Source organism: Sceloporus undulatus, chromosome 2 (assembly GCF_019175285.1).
Source record: "Sceloporus undulatus isolate JIND9_A2432 ecotype Alabama chromosome 2, SceUnd_v1.1, whole genome shotgun sequence".
NCBI lineage: Eukaryota > Metazoa > Chordata > Lepidosauria > Squamata > Phrynosomatidae > Sceloporus > Sceloporus undulatus.
In genome coordinates, this window is record NC_056523.1 from 227508595 (window position 1) to 227524342 (window position 15748).

At 42.5% G+C, this 15748-nt stretch overlaps 1 protein-coding gene across 1 annotated transcript in view; it reads right to left on the minus strand.

Moving 5' to 3' along the window:
- CTC1 (CST telomere replication complex component 1) overlaps window positions 1-15748 on the minus strand; it is a 31730-nt gene that overhangs the window by 2855 nt on the left and 13127 nt on the right. Inside the window, exons 10-20 of the mRNA XM_042448367.1 lie at window positions 15518-15641; window positions 12043-12157; window positions 10576-11047; window positions 10186-10275; window positions 7924-8052; window positions 6695-6753; window positions 4869-4969; window positions 4471-4636; window positions 2793-2873; window positions 2531-2690; window positions 2308-2372 (exon numbers count right to left, since the gene is read on the minus strand). Of these exons, the coding sequence (XP_042304301.1) occupies window positions 2308-2372; window positions 2531-2690; window positions 2793-2873; window positions 4471-4636; window positions 4869-4969; window positions 6695-6753; window positions 7924-8052; window positions 10186-10275; window positions 10576-11047; window positions 12043-12157; window positions 15518-15641 (1562 nt within the window). The remainder of the gene's footprint in view (window positions 1-2307; window positions 2373-2530; window positions 2691-2792; window positions 2874-4470; window positions 4637-4868; window positions 4970-6694; window positions 6754-7923; window positions 8053-10185; window positions 10276-10575; window positions 11048-12042; window positions 12158-15517; window positions 15642-15748) is intronic.

Genomic DNA, 15748 nt, shown 5'->3' on the forward strand with positions numbered 1-15748 from the left:
TGGCCTCTCCTTTCCATCAGAGATTATCCTTTCTCAGGATACAGACCTATCTCAGGTAAATGGGGAGCCATGTCCCACAGCAGCCCCTCTGCCCTTCCCAGCTACCTATGCAAGTGGGAAGGGAATTGAAGACCAAGCCAGCTTCTATAATGCAGCCAGGTTACTATAAAGCCTGTCTGAGATTTAAAGGGCTAAGCTTCTAAACTCCAGCTTGAAGTTGGGGCTGTTTCAAGCATAAATAAAACAAAATACCCTGTGAATATCAGGGCTACACTACAGGCCCTATACAGCTATCTACCCATGATTAGCAATGGTCTTCAGTCACTGCTAACTTAAGAGCAGTTTTCTCACTGCCTGGAAGAAGCTACTGCCCAGGCAACCTCCTTTGATGGGGCAAATCAAGGAGGGGAGAGTCCCCACAGCAACAGGGCTGGGGGCTCAGATTTACAAGAGATACTGGTTAACATTTTGGGTGTTCATTTTATTACTGTTAGCCCATGAGTTTGGAGTCTGCACAATTTTTCTTCCTCCTCAGGGTTGCCCTGTTTCTGCCCCCTCCCCATTTTTACCAGGGCAGAGGAGATGCCTGGAAACTAATTCAGGGGGGGGGGCTACCCATAAAAGCCACATGATGAATTTTCTTCCCTCCTCAGAGGCCTGGATGATTTCATTCAAATTTGCATGAGTGGTTAAAATGGTTTTAAGTGTTTCTAAATTGCCTTTTTAAAGTGTTAAAGTGTTTAATATATTTTAATCTTTAAATTATTCTTACTGTTTTAAACTATGTTAAACAGTTCATATCCATTTTACTGTAACATGCAATGAGATCTTTGGATATATGGTAGCCTGCAAATATTTAATTAATAAATAAACAAACAAATAAATAAAAAGGATTAGTTAGCAAAAGATCAACTTATCAATAACTACTGGTTAATAAAATCTCCATGTTTGGAGGTAAGCTGGGGAGAGGAAGTGGGGTGTGTGTGAGAAGAATGTAAAAGATCTTTCACCTTCACATCCTATTTGTGAGCTTCCTGGAGGCATCTAACCATGGTTAACAAGAAATAGTATTGCGTAGCAAGACACACTCGATCTAATCCAAACCAGGAATAATGTACTGACTATGAAACTGAAAGGTTATACTGTATGAGTTATCAAACTGGCAGACTGAACAACCACTAGCATCAATCCAATTATTAGTGTCAGCTAAAGCAGACCTACTGGACAGGATCAAAATTCAAGATAACCTGAATAGACTAGAAAGCTGGGCCAAAGCTAACAAAATGAAATTCAACAAGGAGAAATGTAAGGTACTGCACTTAGGGTAGAAAAATGAAATGCACAGATATAGGATGGGCGACACTTGGCTGAATGAAACTACATGTAAAAGTAGTTGACAAGTAGACCACAAGTTGAACATGAGTCGTCAGTGCGACGCAGCACCTAAAAAGGCCAATGCAATTTTAGGCTACATCAATAAAAGTATAGTGTCTAAATCAAGGGAAGTAATAGTGCCACTATATTCTGCTCTGGTCAGGCCCCACCTGGAATATTGTGTCCAGTTCTGGGCACCACAATTTAAAAAGTATGTGGAGAAACTGGAGCATGTCCAAAGGAGAGCGACTAAAATGGTTAAGGGTCTGGAAGCCATGCCCTACCAGGAACGACTTGGGGAGCTGGAGATTTTTAGCTTGGAGAAGAGAAGGTGATATGATAGCCCTGTTTAAATACTTGAAGGGATGTCGTATTGAGGAGGGAGCAAGCTTGTTTTCTGCTGCTCCAGAGACTAGGACCCGGAGCAATGGATGCAAGCTACAGGAAAAGAGATTCCACCTCAACATTAGGAGGAACTTCCTGACAGTAAGGGCTGTCCGACAATGGAACACACTCCCTCAGAGTATAATGGAGTCTCCTTCCTTAGGTCTTTAAACAGAGGCTGGATGGCCATCTGTCGGGGATGCTTTGATTTGGATTTCCTGCATGGCAGGGGGTTGGACTGGATGGCCCTAGTGGTCTCTTCCAACTCTATCATTCTATGATTCTATTCTATGATACTGAATCACTGGGAACTTGGGAACTCATCATGTATGTAAGTCCCACTGTCTCAGTGGATCTAATATAGTTGACACTAACGATTGAATTTAGACCATTTGTATTAAATCTGTTTAAGTCAATGTCAATGTCAATGACTCAAACAGAAAATAGATATCTGACCTTCAATTATATAATTTTTAAAAAGACATTTGTGCAATTTTTTAAAAAGAAAAATCTACAAATGAAATGCCAAGCCAATTCTGCAATACTCACTTAGCACTAGCTTTAGTCACTCCTGTATGTGACAAGCAAGGAGGATGATTCTGGCTGCACCTGCCCTAAATGGAAAAAGAGGCAGAAATTGATGACAAACGCAGGTTTCTGCCCATTCAGACTATATACTGCCACCCCACCCTCTTCATAGAGAAACCTATTGTGTCATGGGGATGGATTCTAGTCAGGGATGTGCCACCCTCCAATATGGCTGACTTGGTACCTCTATAAAGGTGCTGCTGCAGACAGAACAAGTCCACTGCAGGGACATAAAAAGGACACACGTCAGGTGGCAAGTGGCCTCTATTTGGCACAGACTAGGAGGTTGCAGTGCTACATTGTACAAATATACTCCTGAGAGGACAGAAGTGGAACCCAGATGTCTAAAAATAAAACAACAACATTAAAATGTATTAGCCAAACCCAATAGAGCTGAATGAAGCATGCAGATTTTTTCAAAAGACAAAAGAACCATTTATACCCACCGGGAAGAAAGGTTGTTGGGTGGAGGAGTCAGAATTCTCACGCAGCTAGAAGCAATATAAGTACAGTAGACATTGCCGAATCTATAATTCAAAGAGATAGAAGCTGATTTCTAAATGAGCTCCATTAATGGGACTGGCATTCATGATGTGATCTCCAAAGCACCTAGTGCAGTGGTTTCCAACCTGTGGGTCGGGACCCCTTTGGGGGTCGAATGACCCTTTCATGGGGGTCGCCTAAGATCATTGGAAAACATCTATTTAATTACAGTTATGAAGTAGCAATGAAAATAATTTCATAGGTTTGGGTCACCACAAAATGAGGAACTGTATTAAAGTCGCGGCATTAGGAAGGTTGGGAACCACTGACCTAGTGAATAGAAGTACCACGTCCCAGCCTGACCTAAGTACTTCATGTGCTTCTAGCATTGTTGTACTTTTTACATCTTTTCTTTACACAGCAAGGCCATTGCTAGGAGCTTTGAAATTCTAGAATAAAACTCAATAATAACTTAACTTGGAATTATTGTATGCAACAAGTGCTTCTCCGATTTAAATACAGATTTCAAAGAAGTAGCTGTGTTGGTGTCTTGCACCATAAAAAAGAAGAAGGGAAAAAAGAGAAGAAATGTGGCAGCACCTTTAAGACTAATTGGCTTTTATTTTAGCTTTCATGGATATAAACCACAGTTTTGTTTCCTGACATACAAATATGCCACATATAATCTCAGATCTTAAGCAACACTGACGCTGTAAGCTGTCTTTTTTAATTTCCTGTCTCAAGTGTTTCTACAAAAAATATACAAAGAATGCAGTTTTTGAAGCACACCTTAATGATTAAACTTCTTTGCAGCATGACTGGAATCCTTTGTATTGGAAGTAAAATCTACTCAGTGAACTCAGGGATGCTTATTGATGAATATTCAGAGGTTCAATTTGTAAACCCTCCCAACCAAACACTTGTTAGACAAAAGGTCTTTTGTAACATGTTTAAACACAAATACAAGTGTGTGTTTGGATCAAAGGCCTCATTCCCATTTACCAATAAATCGGTTTGTGATCCAAATCGATGGATTGATTCAAGAGCAGAGCATGGTTCAAACTGCATTTGCTCTGATCACATTTTCTTGTTGTAAAACAACCCATTTCTCATTCACACTGACCAATGATTTGATTCCAAAGGGACCCTCTTCGGCAGATGATCATATGATCACCTCATTTTAAAAATCAATTCTGATCCGCATCCCGTTCACTCCTGTGCTGAATCGATTTATTGCAAAAGGAGCAGAAAAAATGAGCGTCAAAAAGAAGCGTGTTAAATGGGTCTAGCGTCCCCTCGCCAAACCACTTCAGCAATTCGGCTCAAGTGCAAACAAGGTTAATTTAAAACACCTCAAACTGGTTTGCAAACTGTTTTAAAACACAATGGGAATGAGGCCAAAACATACAATGGGACCTTGTTATCCGCTGGGGTTTGGTTCCAGGATCCCCCATGGATAACAAAATCCATGGATGCTCAAGTCCCCTTAAATATAATGGCAGGGCAAAATTGTGTCCCTTATATCAAATGGCAAAATCAAGATTTGCTTTTTGTAATTTATACTTTTTTTTTAATATTTTCAAGCTGTGGATGCTTGAATCCGTGGATAAAAAATCTGTGGATAAGGAGAGCTGACTGTACCTGGAAATTTTGCGCTGCAGGCCACTGAAGAGAATCCTGGCTCCTGGGAGCACTCCCCAAAGATATGGCAGGAAAGGGGCTTCAATGTACACATCCAGCCCAATTGGGGAAGCAGCTGCTGGTAATATGCTCAGTTTTACAGTGTAATCCAAGGACAGACGGTTTGCTAAAAGTGCAGAGGACAGGCAACATATTGTTCTCATCCAGTAAACACTGTAATTCTGAATTCATCTTAGAAAACCTGGATTTTACAAGCTCTGCCTCAGACAAGTCCTTTAACAGTGGATAATCTATAGGTGACTTGGTTCTCTGCATGCATATATGCAACACCTGGGCCCAATGATACATCTACGATCATACCAGACTCAACTGCCTTCCATTATATTCCAGATTCTCACCCTTATGTTGGGCATTTGTTCTTGATTGTCTTCCAGCAGGGAATTGACACAAATGCTTCTCCACCACTTCCCCAGAGAAAGAGACCAGGGATCCTGTAAACCTAATGAAAGAGAATATATCAAGTTTCATTAGATTCCCAAATACAGCACCAATTTTTTTTATTATTATTATTAACCTTTATTTATAAAGCGCTGTAAATTTACACAATTTTGCAAGCATAATCAGATTCTAGTTGATTAGACTCCCTGATGTCCCATTGATTTCAATGGGTTTACTCGAAGAATGACAAAAAGTCAATTCAAACTGTTAACTCCAAATGTCCTATGCACATAGGCCAGACCTTACTTCCCTGAAATGTTTGTATGTTGCTTTTCAAAGATGCTCATATTAAAAATAATATCAATTTCATCCTACACTTGAGCATTTGAATGTTTAAACCTATGAGGTAATTCAAAACAGGTCAAATGGAAAAGGAACTTCATAGAATCATAGAATAATAGAGTTGGAAGAGACCACAAGGGCCATCCAGTCCAACCCCCTGTTCCAATGTCGTACAGCCCTTACTGTCAGGAGGTTCCTCCTAATGTTGAGGTGGAATTTCTATTCCTATAAGTAGCATCCATTGCTCTGGGTCCTAGTCTCTGGAGCAGCAGAAAACAAGCTAGCTCCCTCCTCAATTTGCCCAAAAGCTTGGATTTAGTTATTGTAGATGTTGCTTGCTTGCTTCTTTCCTTCCTTTTTTTCACACCAAAATTACCATACATACTCATGTATAATTCGACCGCATGTACAAGTCGAGGGCAGTTTTTGGATCCAAAATTTTGGTTTTGATATTACCCGTGGATAAGTCGAGGGGCAAACACTGGAGGATGTTACAAAAGATCTAAAGTGGAGAAACAAAGCACCACTTCCCTCTCTGGACCTCTCCCAAGCATCAGCCTTGGCATGGAAAAGGGGAAACAAATGTCGGCGCATGTGCGCACACACACACACACACACACACACACACACACACACACTTCCCCTTACCAGAAGCATCTCCAAGGCTCATAGCTTGCGAAAAGGAGGAGAGACCCCACTGTCTCTCTCCTTGTCACCCCCAGGACTCCCAAGGCTCATAGCTTGCAAAAAGGAGGACAGACCTTTCTCTCTCTCTGCCTTTCACCCCCAGGACTCCAAGGCTCATAGCTTGCAAAAATAGAGGACAGACCTTTCTCTCCCTCTGCTTTTCACCCCCAAGACTCCAAGGTTCAGGCTTGCAAAAATAAAGGACAGACCTTTCCCTCTCTCTGCCTTTCACCCCCAGGACTTCCAGGCAAAATGGGGTACAAGCCAGGGCATACTTTCTGTGTGTTCCTTTCCTCAGCAGCAGCTTGTTAGCTCTGGCTGCGCGGGAAGGCTGAGAGGGAAACAGACAGACACACACTCTCTCTCACACACACACACACACACACAGGGAGAGAGGAGAGCGGGCGCCAGGGCTTCAAACAGGGAGCCATTACAAGGCTACAGAGAAAGTTGGGTACTTCTTCTTTCAAGAAATTTATCAGCATTAACCATTGACTCTAACCATGATTTTGGAGTTCATTTTGGGGCATAAATCTTTCAACTTATAGTCGAGTATATATGGTAGCTATACTTTACAAAGCTCAGGAATCTTGGAAAATTTTGTAGATTTCTTGAAGTACTACATCACATGTACTTCCATGCAAAGTTAAGAACACTGACAGAAAAAGTACTCTGTATTCATTTCTAGGCATAACCTTGGAATGGTTTTCCACAGGCACTCTCTCCGTGAACAGGAACAGAAGAATGGGCAACATACCTAGGGCTGAGTATCTCGTCAATGGAGAACAGCTTTTGTTCCATCACAGGTGAAACCAGCTGAAAAGATATTTTTTTAAAAAAAAAAAGGTCATCCTCTGCCCTCCTATCAAATAACTGTAAACCCCTGACCTAACGTGCCCATAGTCATAACCAAATGGCTTGACCAGACTGTGCTAGCAACAAAGTGGCTTGCCTCACTCATGACTGGTACTCTGCATTATCCATTTGTTCTAATTGAGGGCAGGAAACTTTGGGTTAGAGGTGGCTCTTGACTGCTCTCCCTGAAGCCCACACAGCCCCAGCCACCTTTCTCCACCACTCAGAAGCATCCCAGAATAAAAAGTGATTCCTTCAGTAGTAAAATACCAATCTTGCTGGAACAAGATTACTGATTAGTCTGCCCAATCAAAACTGGCCTGCCCACTACTGTCACACTCAACCCTACTCATTTCTGTCTCAAAAAAGGTTATCTACTCCTGCTTTGTTCACGCCATCGGGCCTGAAGAGGAAGAGCCCTCCCCTCCCTCCTTCCAACTGTCATCTTCTGGCCTGGGAGGGAGTGAAAGGACAGGTCCAATGCCATAGGGCCTGGCCTCGATTAAGAAAGAGCCCTCCCTGCAGTCCATCTGCCTTGATCCAGGCCTCAGAGGGAGAGAAGAATGCTGGACCTGATCCCCTCCCCGCCACCATTCACTTCTCCTTTTGTGTCGTGTCTTTTTAGATTGTAAGCCTGAGGGCAAGGAACCATCTATTATCCCCTCTGTTGTAAGCCGCCCGGATTCCCAGTGATTGGGCGGCATATAAATAAATCCTATTATTATTATTATTATTATTATTATTATTATTATTATTATTATTATTATTTTGTTATGTGACATCAAATCAACTCCAATTTATAACAACCTTTCCAGAGGGTTTTCTTAGCAATACAGAGGTAGTTTGCCCTAGTCTCCCTCTGAGGTTAAAAGGGTGCAACTTGTCCAAGATCACCTAGGAGGCTTCTCTGGCTGAGCATGGATTTGAACCCTTGTTTCCAAGTCCTCAAGCATCTATATTCTGCTGGTAATAACACTCCTAAATAAAATTTTAAAAGCTAAACAGGCACAAGAGAAATGCTACTGAAGGGAACTTTCATTTGTGAGAAGCCTTGGGTCCCTTCAGGGAGAAAGGCTGCATAGGAAAGGAGGGGGAACTGTATTGTCCAAAGCCTGCAGAATCTCACTCTACCTGAGAAATCTGGTTCACATGGTCCAGGAGAGCACCGTCTGGTATACGCAGAAACAAGGAGCAGTTCAATGAATTCAAGAGGCTGCTTGGTGCCAACGAAAAACTTGGTTTGTCAAACACGTTCAAGTCCTACAAAAGCAATAACACATAGTAGAATAATAAAGTTTTCAACAAGATTGATACAGAGAGGTTCCCCCCTCAAAACAAAACAAAACAAAACAAAAAAACCCTACAGAGATGAACAATCACACAGGAAAAGAAAAAAAAAAGATGCTTTTTTTATAAATAAGGCACAGAAACAGCTAGATTAATGTTACAAAGAAGTGTTGATATCGCGAAAAGAAAGGAATTGAGTGAAAACCCCCACAAGAAACAAGAAGGGGTTAAGCAAGTGGAAACAAATGGAGAAGGTTCAACAAGGCAAGCCCCAATGGAGGAGAGGAATTGTAGATCACACTGATATATACCCAGTATGCTTGCTCTCCTGGAAGATGTTATAAGGTTACCATCTCTTGAAACAGATAAGGCATACCCAAAGCTTGCCCAGCATAAACTCCAGGAACTACAGGCTCTGCAATGGAACTACAGAACTCTTGGTATAGCTCACAAGGAAAGTGTGGCTGATTATTGCTGTGATTAAATTCATGGATACATCCCTTTAATTAATTATCTTAAGAACCAAGCAAATAATTTTATTCTTCTCCCCAATAATAGAGGCTGGCTATTTAATACACTGTTGTTGTTTTGTGTCTCCAAGTAATTTTTTACTTATGGCGATCCTAAAGCAAATCTATCATAGGGTTGTATTGGCAAGTTTCTTCAGAGGGGTTTTTTCATTCTCTGAGGCTGAGGGAGTGTGACTTGCCCAAGTGAGCCTCCATGGCAAAGATGGAATGAAACCCTGCTCTCCACAGTCGCAGTTTGACACTCAAACCACTATACTACACTGGCTCTCATTTAATACATAATGTGACTAAATAAATTGCTCCTTTCTATTTGATCTATCTTTTCATTAAATACTTTACTAGATATTTAATTTTGTAGCTATGTATGAATCTTGTGGGGGTCTTTCATGTGTAGCTTTCTATGATAATATACATTTAACAGTTCACAGATTACATGAATTTCAAAAACCCAGAAACTGTGACAAGGAAAAAGAAAAGATGATGCAGGTAAGATGGATGGAAAAGAAGATACACAACACTTTTAAGCTTAGGAATGTGCACAAGGAGCGCAAAAGGACAGTTGCTGTTGTTAAATCAAGTGAAGCCAGTAAAGAGAGATACAGGAAGAATAAGGACATGGGTAAAAACAGATTACCAACTACAGATAGAGATTGAGCAGACCCAATAACAACTATTATACCACAAGTGACAAGCAGATGGTATGAAGACCATAATTTGGTGATGTCTTCAGCTAAGAACAAGCACCTTGGAAATAGGAATAGGCCACTCTAGCACAGGAGTGGGGATTTTATAACTCTCCTCCATTTAACAGTTACTGGTTAGTGTGGTGAAAATTAATTGCCTATATATGTGGTAAACAGTGTGGAAAAACGTATTTGTGAAATTAGGTTAGTCTATTGAAGAAAAGAAAGCAGACCCAGAAGCAAATGAAAGGCTCTCCCTCCACCCCAACTGCAACCACCTTAACCATGAGAGAAGAAGAGACAATATCTTCCTCCACTGCCATTCCCTCTTCTTTGTATGTCATGTCTTATTTAGATTATAAATCTCAGAGTAGAGAAATGTCAGATTAACAATTTGTAAGCCGCTTGGACAGCCTTTATGGCTCAAGAGTGGGGTATAAATACTCTTCCGTTATGTTCCTAGGATGTGAGATCCCAATTTCACCATGTTTTCCCTTACTCAAGGACAGTTTTTTTTTCTAAAGCAGAAAGTGAACTTGAAGTTGCTTCCAGTTGTTTTTTTTAAAAGTCCCATCTGGGGCTAAAACAGTTTGGAGACCAAGAACAGGACCAAATTCCACCCAGGAGAAAAATATCTGCCTTCCTGATTCATGGAAGTCCCCTCTGGAACAAAGAACCTTCTGAGAGTATGGAGATACAGTTGGATACAATCCTTTGCACACACCCGCAAACATATATATAAATCTCAGATGATTCCATCTTAAAATCAGTTTTAGAGGATCATGAATTTTTATCAACTCAGACAGCGTATCAAAGAAACTTAGCAATGACTGTCAGAACCCTTGCAGAGTCTTTAGGAAAGCAGTTGAATTAAAGCTGTCTCCTGCTCTTACCGAACACCCAGGTATGATAAGTCGATACATATGACCAGGGTGAAGGAATGGGAACCAGTGGAGCGATTTCCTCTGGAACAGTAGCAACACCTGAAATGAGAATCAATGGAGAGGGCAGTAAAAAAAATCAAAGTCAAATTTTCCAGTAAGGGTTAAAAGCAAACAATGCTCAGCATAAACAAAGGGGTTTCAGTGACATTGCCCTTTTGTGGGGATTAATCAATCAGAATCACCTATAGAACTCCAGAAATGCATGGAGGAGGAACAATGCAAAAAGCTGCCAGCTTAAGAGCTAGCCCATGCATTCTGGGATCCTGCACAAAACCAACCCCTGGACTGAACTTTGCCCATTACTTGCCACCTCCCCTCTTCTTCTGTGCCCAGTCTTACGTTCTGCTGGCCTTCATTTGTCTTTTCAGGAGCAGAAATCATATGGCGCCCACTTTCTTCAAGACTTGTGCATAGCTCAGGTTTGCTCATCCATAGCACCATAGCCTGAAAGCAGACTTGTGCTGCTTGTTTATCTTCTCCCTTGCTTTCTGAACTGGGCAGATAGTTGCGCTGTGCAAGCCCCTCTTTTTGAGTCACCAGAAAGAGACGGGAGACAGAACTATATTTTCCAGCACTGTTCTCAGAATGTTCTGGTATGCTGGCCTCTGGTTTTGCCTTTCCCACATTAAGATCTTCTGAGGATCTGTGCTCAGCTGTTGAGGTGTCATTGCCCTTCACCCCAGAAGACGAGCTTTCGCAGGCTCTGGGTCTCACTGTCTTTCTCTTTTCAGGGAGTTTGGGGTCCTTTATGACTCTCTTTTCAGGAGTATGAAGAATCTTTGCATCTTCAAAAAAGAACTGAACATAAAGCCTAGAAGGAGAAAAGAAACAGAGAAATAGTAATAATAAATAAATATCATAAATAAAACTTTAATTTATATCCCACTTTTTGTTACCACAATCAAAGCAGCATACAATCTTTAAAAATACAATATATACAATTCCCCTCCTCCCCTTAAAAAAGGATTAAACAATTCTATCCATTAAAATTACAGACGATAATATGAGTGACTCAGACTATTAAGACATATTGCAGGTAAAAAGATATGCAGTATTACTTGGATTCTGCATATAATTTTCAATTATACTGCAGCCATGAAAAAGGGTCTTGACCAGGGGTAGGCAACCTTTTTGAGCCGGGGGCCGGATTGCTGTCCCTCAGACAACTGGGGGGCTGAAGACGGGGGTGGAGCTTCCACCCTCCGGGGGCGGGGCCACATGACGGTGATGGAGCTTCCACCTTCCGGGAGCGGAGCCACATGCCAGGGCGGAGCTTCCACCCTCCAGGGGCCAGGCCTCCTCCTCTTTGCCGGCCCCTGACGGGGCCCCAGGCCCTGTCAGAGGCCGGGAAAGAGCCAGTGGGGGCCGCTAGCACTGGAGGCCTCCCCCTCTTTGCTGGCCCTTTTGCCGTTGCTGGGGCCCTCCAAGAGAACTTCGCCTCTAGGCCGCCACCATTTTGTTTTTCAAAATGGCGGGAAGCCATTTTGAGAAATAAAATGGCAGCGCCCGGGAGTGGTGAAAAGCCGCAATTGGCGGCGGCGGCAGTGGCAGCAGGGGTAGGCAGGGGCCGTCCGAAAGGCCTCTGTAGGCCGCATCCGGCCCGCGGGCCAGAGATTGCTGACCCCTGGTCTTGACTCTTAGGCAAAGAAGCTACCAATCTTATAGGCAGCTGCAACTTTCTTCCTTCAGAGTTCCAGCAGGGCATTCCAAATTAGGGTCAGATCTCTTCACCAAAAGACTCCCATTCATGATGCTTTGAGGCTTCGCCATTATTCTCAACCTTTCTGGGCTTTAAACAAAACTTGCCTTGTTTTCTTGTCCTTTACATACTTGGGTGTCTCCAGCTGTTGCCAAGGTGGAAAGTTACATTGAAGAAATTGCTCCGTTATAAGCTGAAATATTTCAACCTGCAGCAGACACCCTATAATTTAAAAAGAAAAGGGGGGGGGGAGGAAAGGACCGCATTAGTAACTAAACAAAGCTGACTAAAAAGCTGGAAAATAACACCTCTCAAGATACAATTCAGCAGTTTTCCCTTGTGTAAGGGCAAGCCCTGTCTCCAGCGCTTAAGTAGGAAAAGGGACTCCCAAAGATTATCTATTTGCCACCATCCACTACCATGTGACTCAGTAACTTAGTGGGAAGTTACTGAGGAGGTTACCTTACATTTTCCTGCCTCTACAGAGACTTTGGGTGATATGAATCCTATAGGTCATATTCAGCCGAAGTTAAAAAAAAAACCATAAGCCTTAATGTGACATTCCTATTCTACTCACAATGCAGATGGTGTTCTGGGTCTTGGATGGTTGTCCAGCCTATGGCCAAGCTTCCCTGAGGGAAGGGAGATAGGCAGCACCCTCATGCCTCTCCATCAGTCAGAAAATCTCAGCCTTTTTGTCTCTTTCTCTCTCTGTGCCCATTATCACACCTTGACTGAGGTGTACTGAATCATTCTATGCTCTGCAGTCATAATAAAGTATCTAGCTCTATCCCACCCTGCCCGCACACAACACTGAAATCGTTTTCTGATTTAAATTTGCTGGGAAGAGACTTGTTTTGCCATTTTTGTTACATATCCAATGTCATATGTAGGCCATTCTCACGTGTACCAACCACCTTTGAGCTAACCTGACAACAGAGCAGATGGTCTAATATTGCTGACTGAGAAGACTCATTAATCAGTGGCTGCAGTAGCAGAGCTACAGCTGGGATCTCTTCACCTGCTCTTCTGCACATGGGGAGGGAGGAGCAGCCTTTGCAGCCCTGCTGGGTCTGAAATTCTTTTCCTACTGGGATCCAAAGCCACTCTTGGAAGGCCCTGTTGGAATAGTCCCTGGTGGACCATAAGACTGTAACATGAAGAGAACTCTCTTCCCACCTGTTTGAATAGACAATGTGAGGGAAAAGCACAAGAACAAAAAAATCTGAAACTGAATCGGGCCCTTTCCCCATGAAATTGCTAAAGGGCATGTATTTGACCAGATTTTGTAGTGAGACCTGTAGGCTCAGATATAGGCTAAGGAGATGTGGGTGGATCATGTGTTCCTCACACTGTTTTATACTCCCCACATTCCTCCACAGGAACACAGAAAATGAATTTAAAGCAAACATCAGAGATGGGAATGTGTGAGCAGCAACAATGCAGATGAGGCACACTCTGCAACTTCAAGAGAAATTATGGGTGGAAGCCATAGCAGCAAAGAACATGTGGATTCTTAATTATAGAAGTTTCCATGGCCTGTCCCTGAGCAGCCTAAGCTCAGACATGGCTATGAATGTAACCCTAGGGGTTATTTCCTCACATGGGAGATAAAATCTCTTGTTGCATGGTTCACCACCATCAAAGATTAAGCACCATGAAACCAAGTGTTCCTTAGGACTTTACTTCTTCACCAATTAACAATTTGTAAGCCACTCTCATAGCCTTTTGGCTGACGAGCAGGGTATAAGTTGTTGTTGTTGTTATTATTATTATTTCTGTTTATAGATCTTCCCATAACCTATTTTGATTCTTCTGGAAGCCAACTAGCAGTTGGGTAGCAGCATTTCCCCAAAGTCTGCTTCTTTCTCGGAATGAATCTTAATCCCACCTAATAGAGCCTTCTTCCCAAGCCTGCCTTTAAAGGCCAGAGATGGCAGCTATACTGAATCTGGACCAGGAACTGACATTCTGTGGGGAGAACAGGTTGCCTACCTGCAGCTGTGGTTCTTTGAGTGGTCATCTGTAAACTCGCATATCTAGGTTATTCTGCACCTGCGTGGAGATCTCTGAAGCTTCTAGAGCCCTGCCTCATTGTCCACATAGCAATAGTATTTACATTTCTATACTGCTTCGTAGTAACTCACACTAAGCGGTTTACAATTTGTAAGCCAACTGCCTCCAACAAGCTTTGCCTAGACACTTCTTGAAGAGTCCTCAGGGCCATAAGCTCCTACAGAATGAAAAGACAAACTGATGAACTGCCAAAAATGCCAAGACTTTCTAACAAGGCTACCACAATAGCAGATGAAAAAAAAACCCTCTTGGTTTTAGCAGGAATACACAGCTTATAAGCACAACTGTAATGACTGGGCCTCCAGTCATTTGAGGACTCCTCTCAAACCACAAAAGGTTAAGCTGGGGGGAGGTACATGCTAATGTGGGCTTACATCACATGCTAATGAGAATTTACATCATAGCTGACCTAAGGCCCAACTGGCCAATCAGTAGAGCAGGACTGGGTTTTTCGAGAACCTTCCACCAGAGGTCTTTAAAAGGCCTCTGAGGCCATGTGGCTTTATTTTAGTCTTCTTGTTTTGGGAACCCAGCTGATTGGACATGTGCCAAAAGGGCAGGCTTAAGGGATGCAAGTTGAGCTAGGCAATGAGAACCAGCTCCTTGCATCCAAAAACCCATCAAGGACTGCAGAACCCATCTCTGTGTGAGTAGCTTAGGAAATGTGATAGCTAGTGCGTCTAGGCTTTTGTAATGTTTATCTTTTGGCTTGCCTGAAATGAGCATCTTGTAACTATACATTCTGTAGCTGCGAGGCAAGGAGGCCTTGCATGAATGATACCGGTCTACTTAGAATAAATACCTTTCTTTAAAAATATCTGCTGTCTCTGTACTCTTAGCTCGGTCATCGCTTGCGTAGGTTAGCAAGGGAAGAAAGCTAAGTCCTCAGCAAGTCCCAGTGTGTGCTAAGGGGGGGTTCATTGGAGATTCACTGGGTGGTGGCAGCTTGACTAGAGGATCTCAAGGGGTCTTATTCAGCTCAGCAGGGAGCAGGAACAAAGACCCAGGAGACTCTAGGGGAAATTAAAGGGATCCGCTGGGTCTAAGGGCCAAGAACAGGGTGGCTGTTTGGATGCTTGGATTTGAGGGCTCATCACAACAGCTCTAGAAGGTTCCAATGGTCCCCACACAGAAGCAAAATGCCCCATATGTGTGAGTCACAGAAACCATTAAGAACATGTGACTTTGGGGCAGAATCATGTTGGTTCACTTTGCTAGTGGTTTTTAGAGTTGTGGAATGGCAGTGAAGGAAGGCAGATAAACTTTGATGGTTCCAAGGAGCCTATTTTTCCAGTGTCTTATGTTCTTCACGCCTGCACCACTTTTGGACTTTTCCTGCTCCCACTGTCTTCATCACGGAAGGAGGCCAATAATATTCTGGACATCATGTCCTGTACAGTTCCCAATGTAAGTTAGTGAATTAATAATAAAACAACTTTCATCCTATTTTTCTCCATACTATAGAACTAGATTTCAAAATGAAAGTAAATAGATTATGAAACAAACCTATCAGAGATGTTTCAGCAAATGGTCTGCCATCTCTGTGGAATATTACACAAGGAAGTGCTTTATGTTTGTCTTGTAACTGGAGATACCCTCTTCTGGAGCACCCCAGGACTCCAAGCAACATCTATCCAGTAAAGATAAGGGGGGGGGGAATGTGAAGAACATTGACCTGCTCTTAAAGTGAAACAACACAAATTTACAGTGATTAATAAATGCTATTACAGGTTTCAT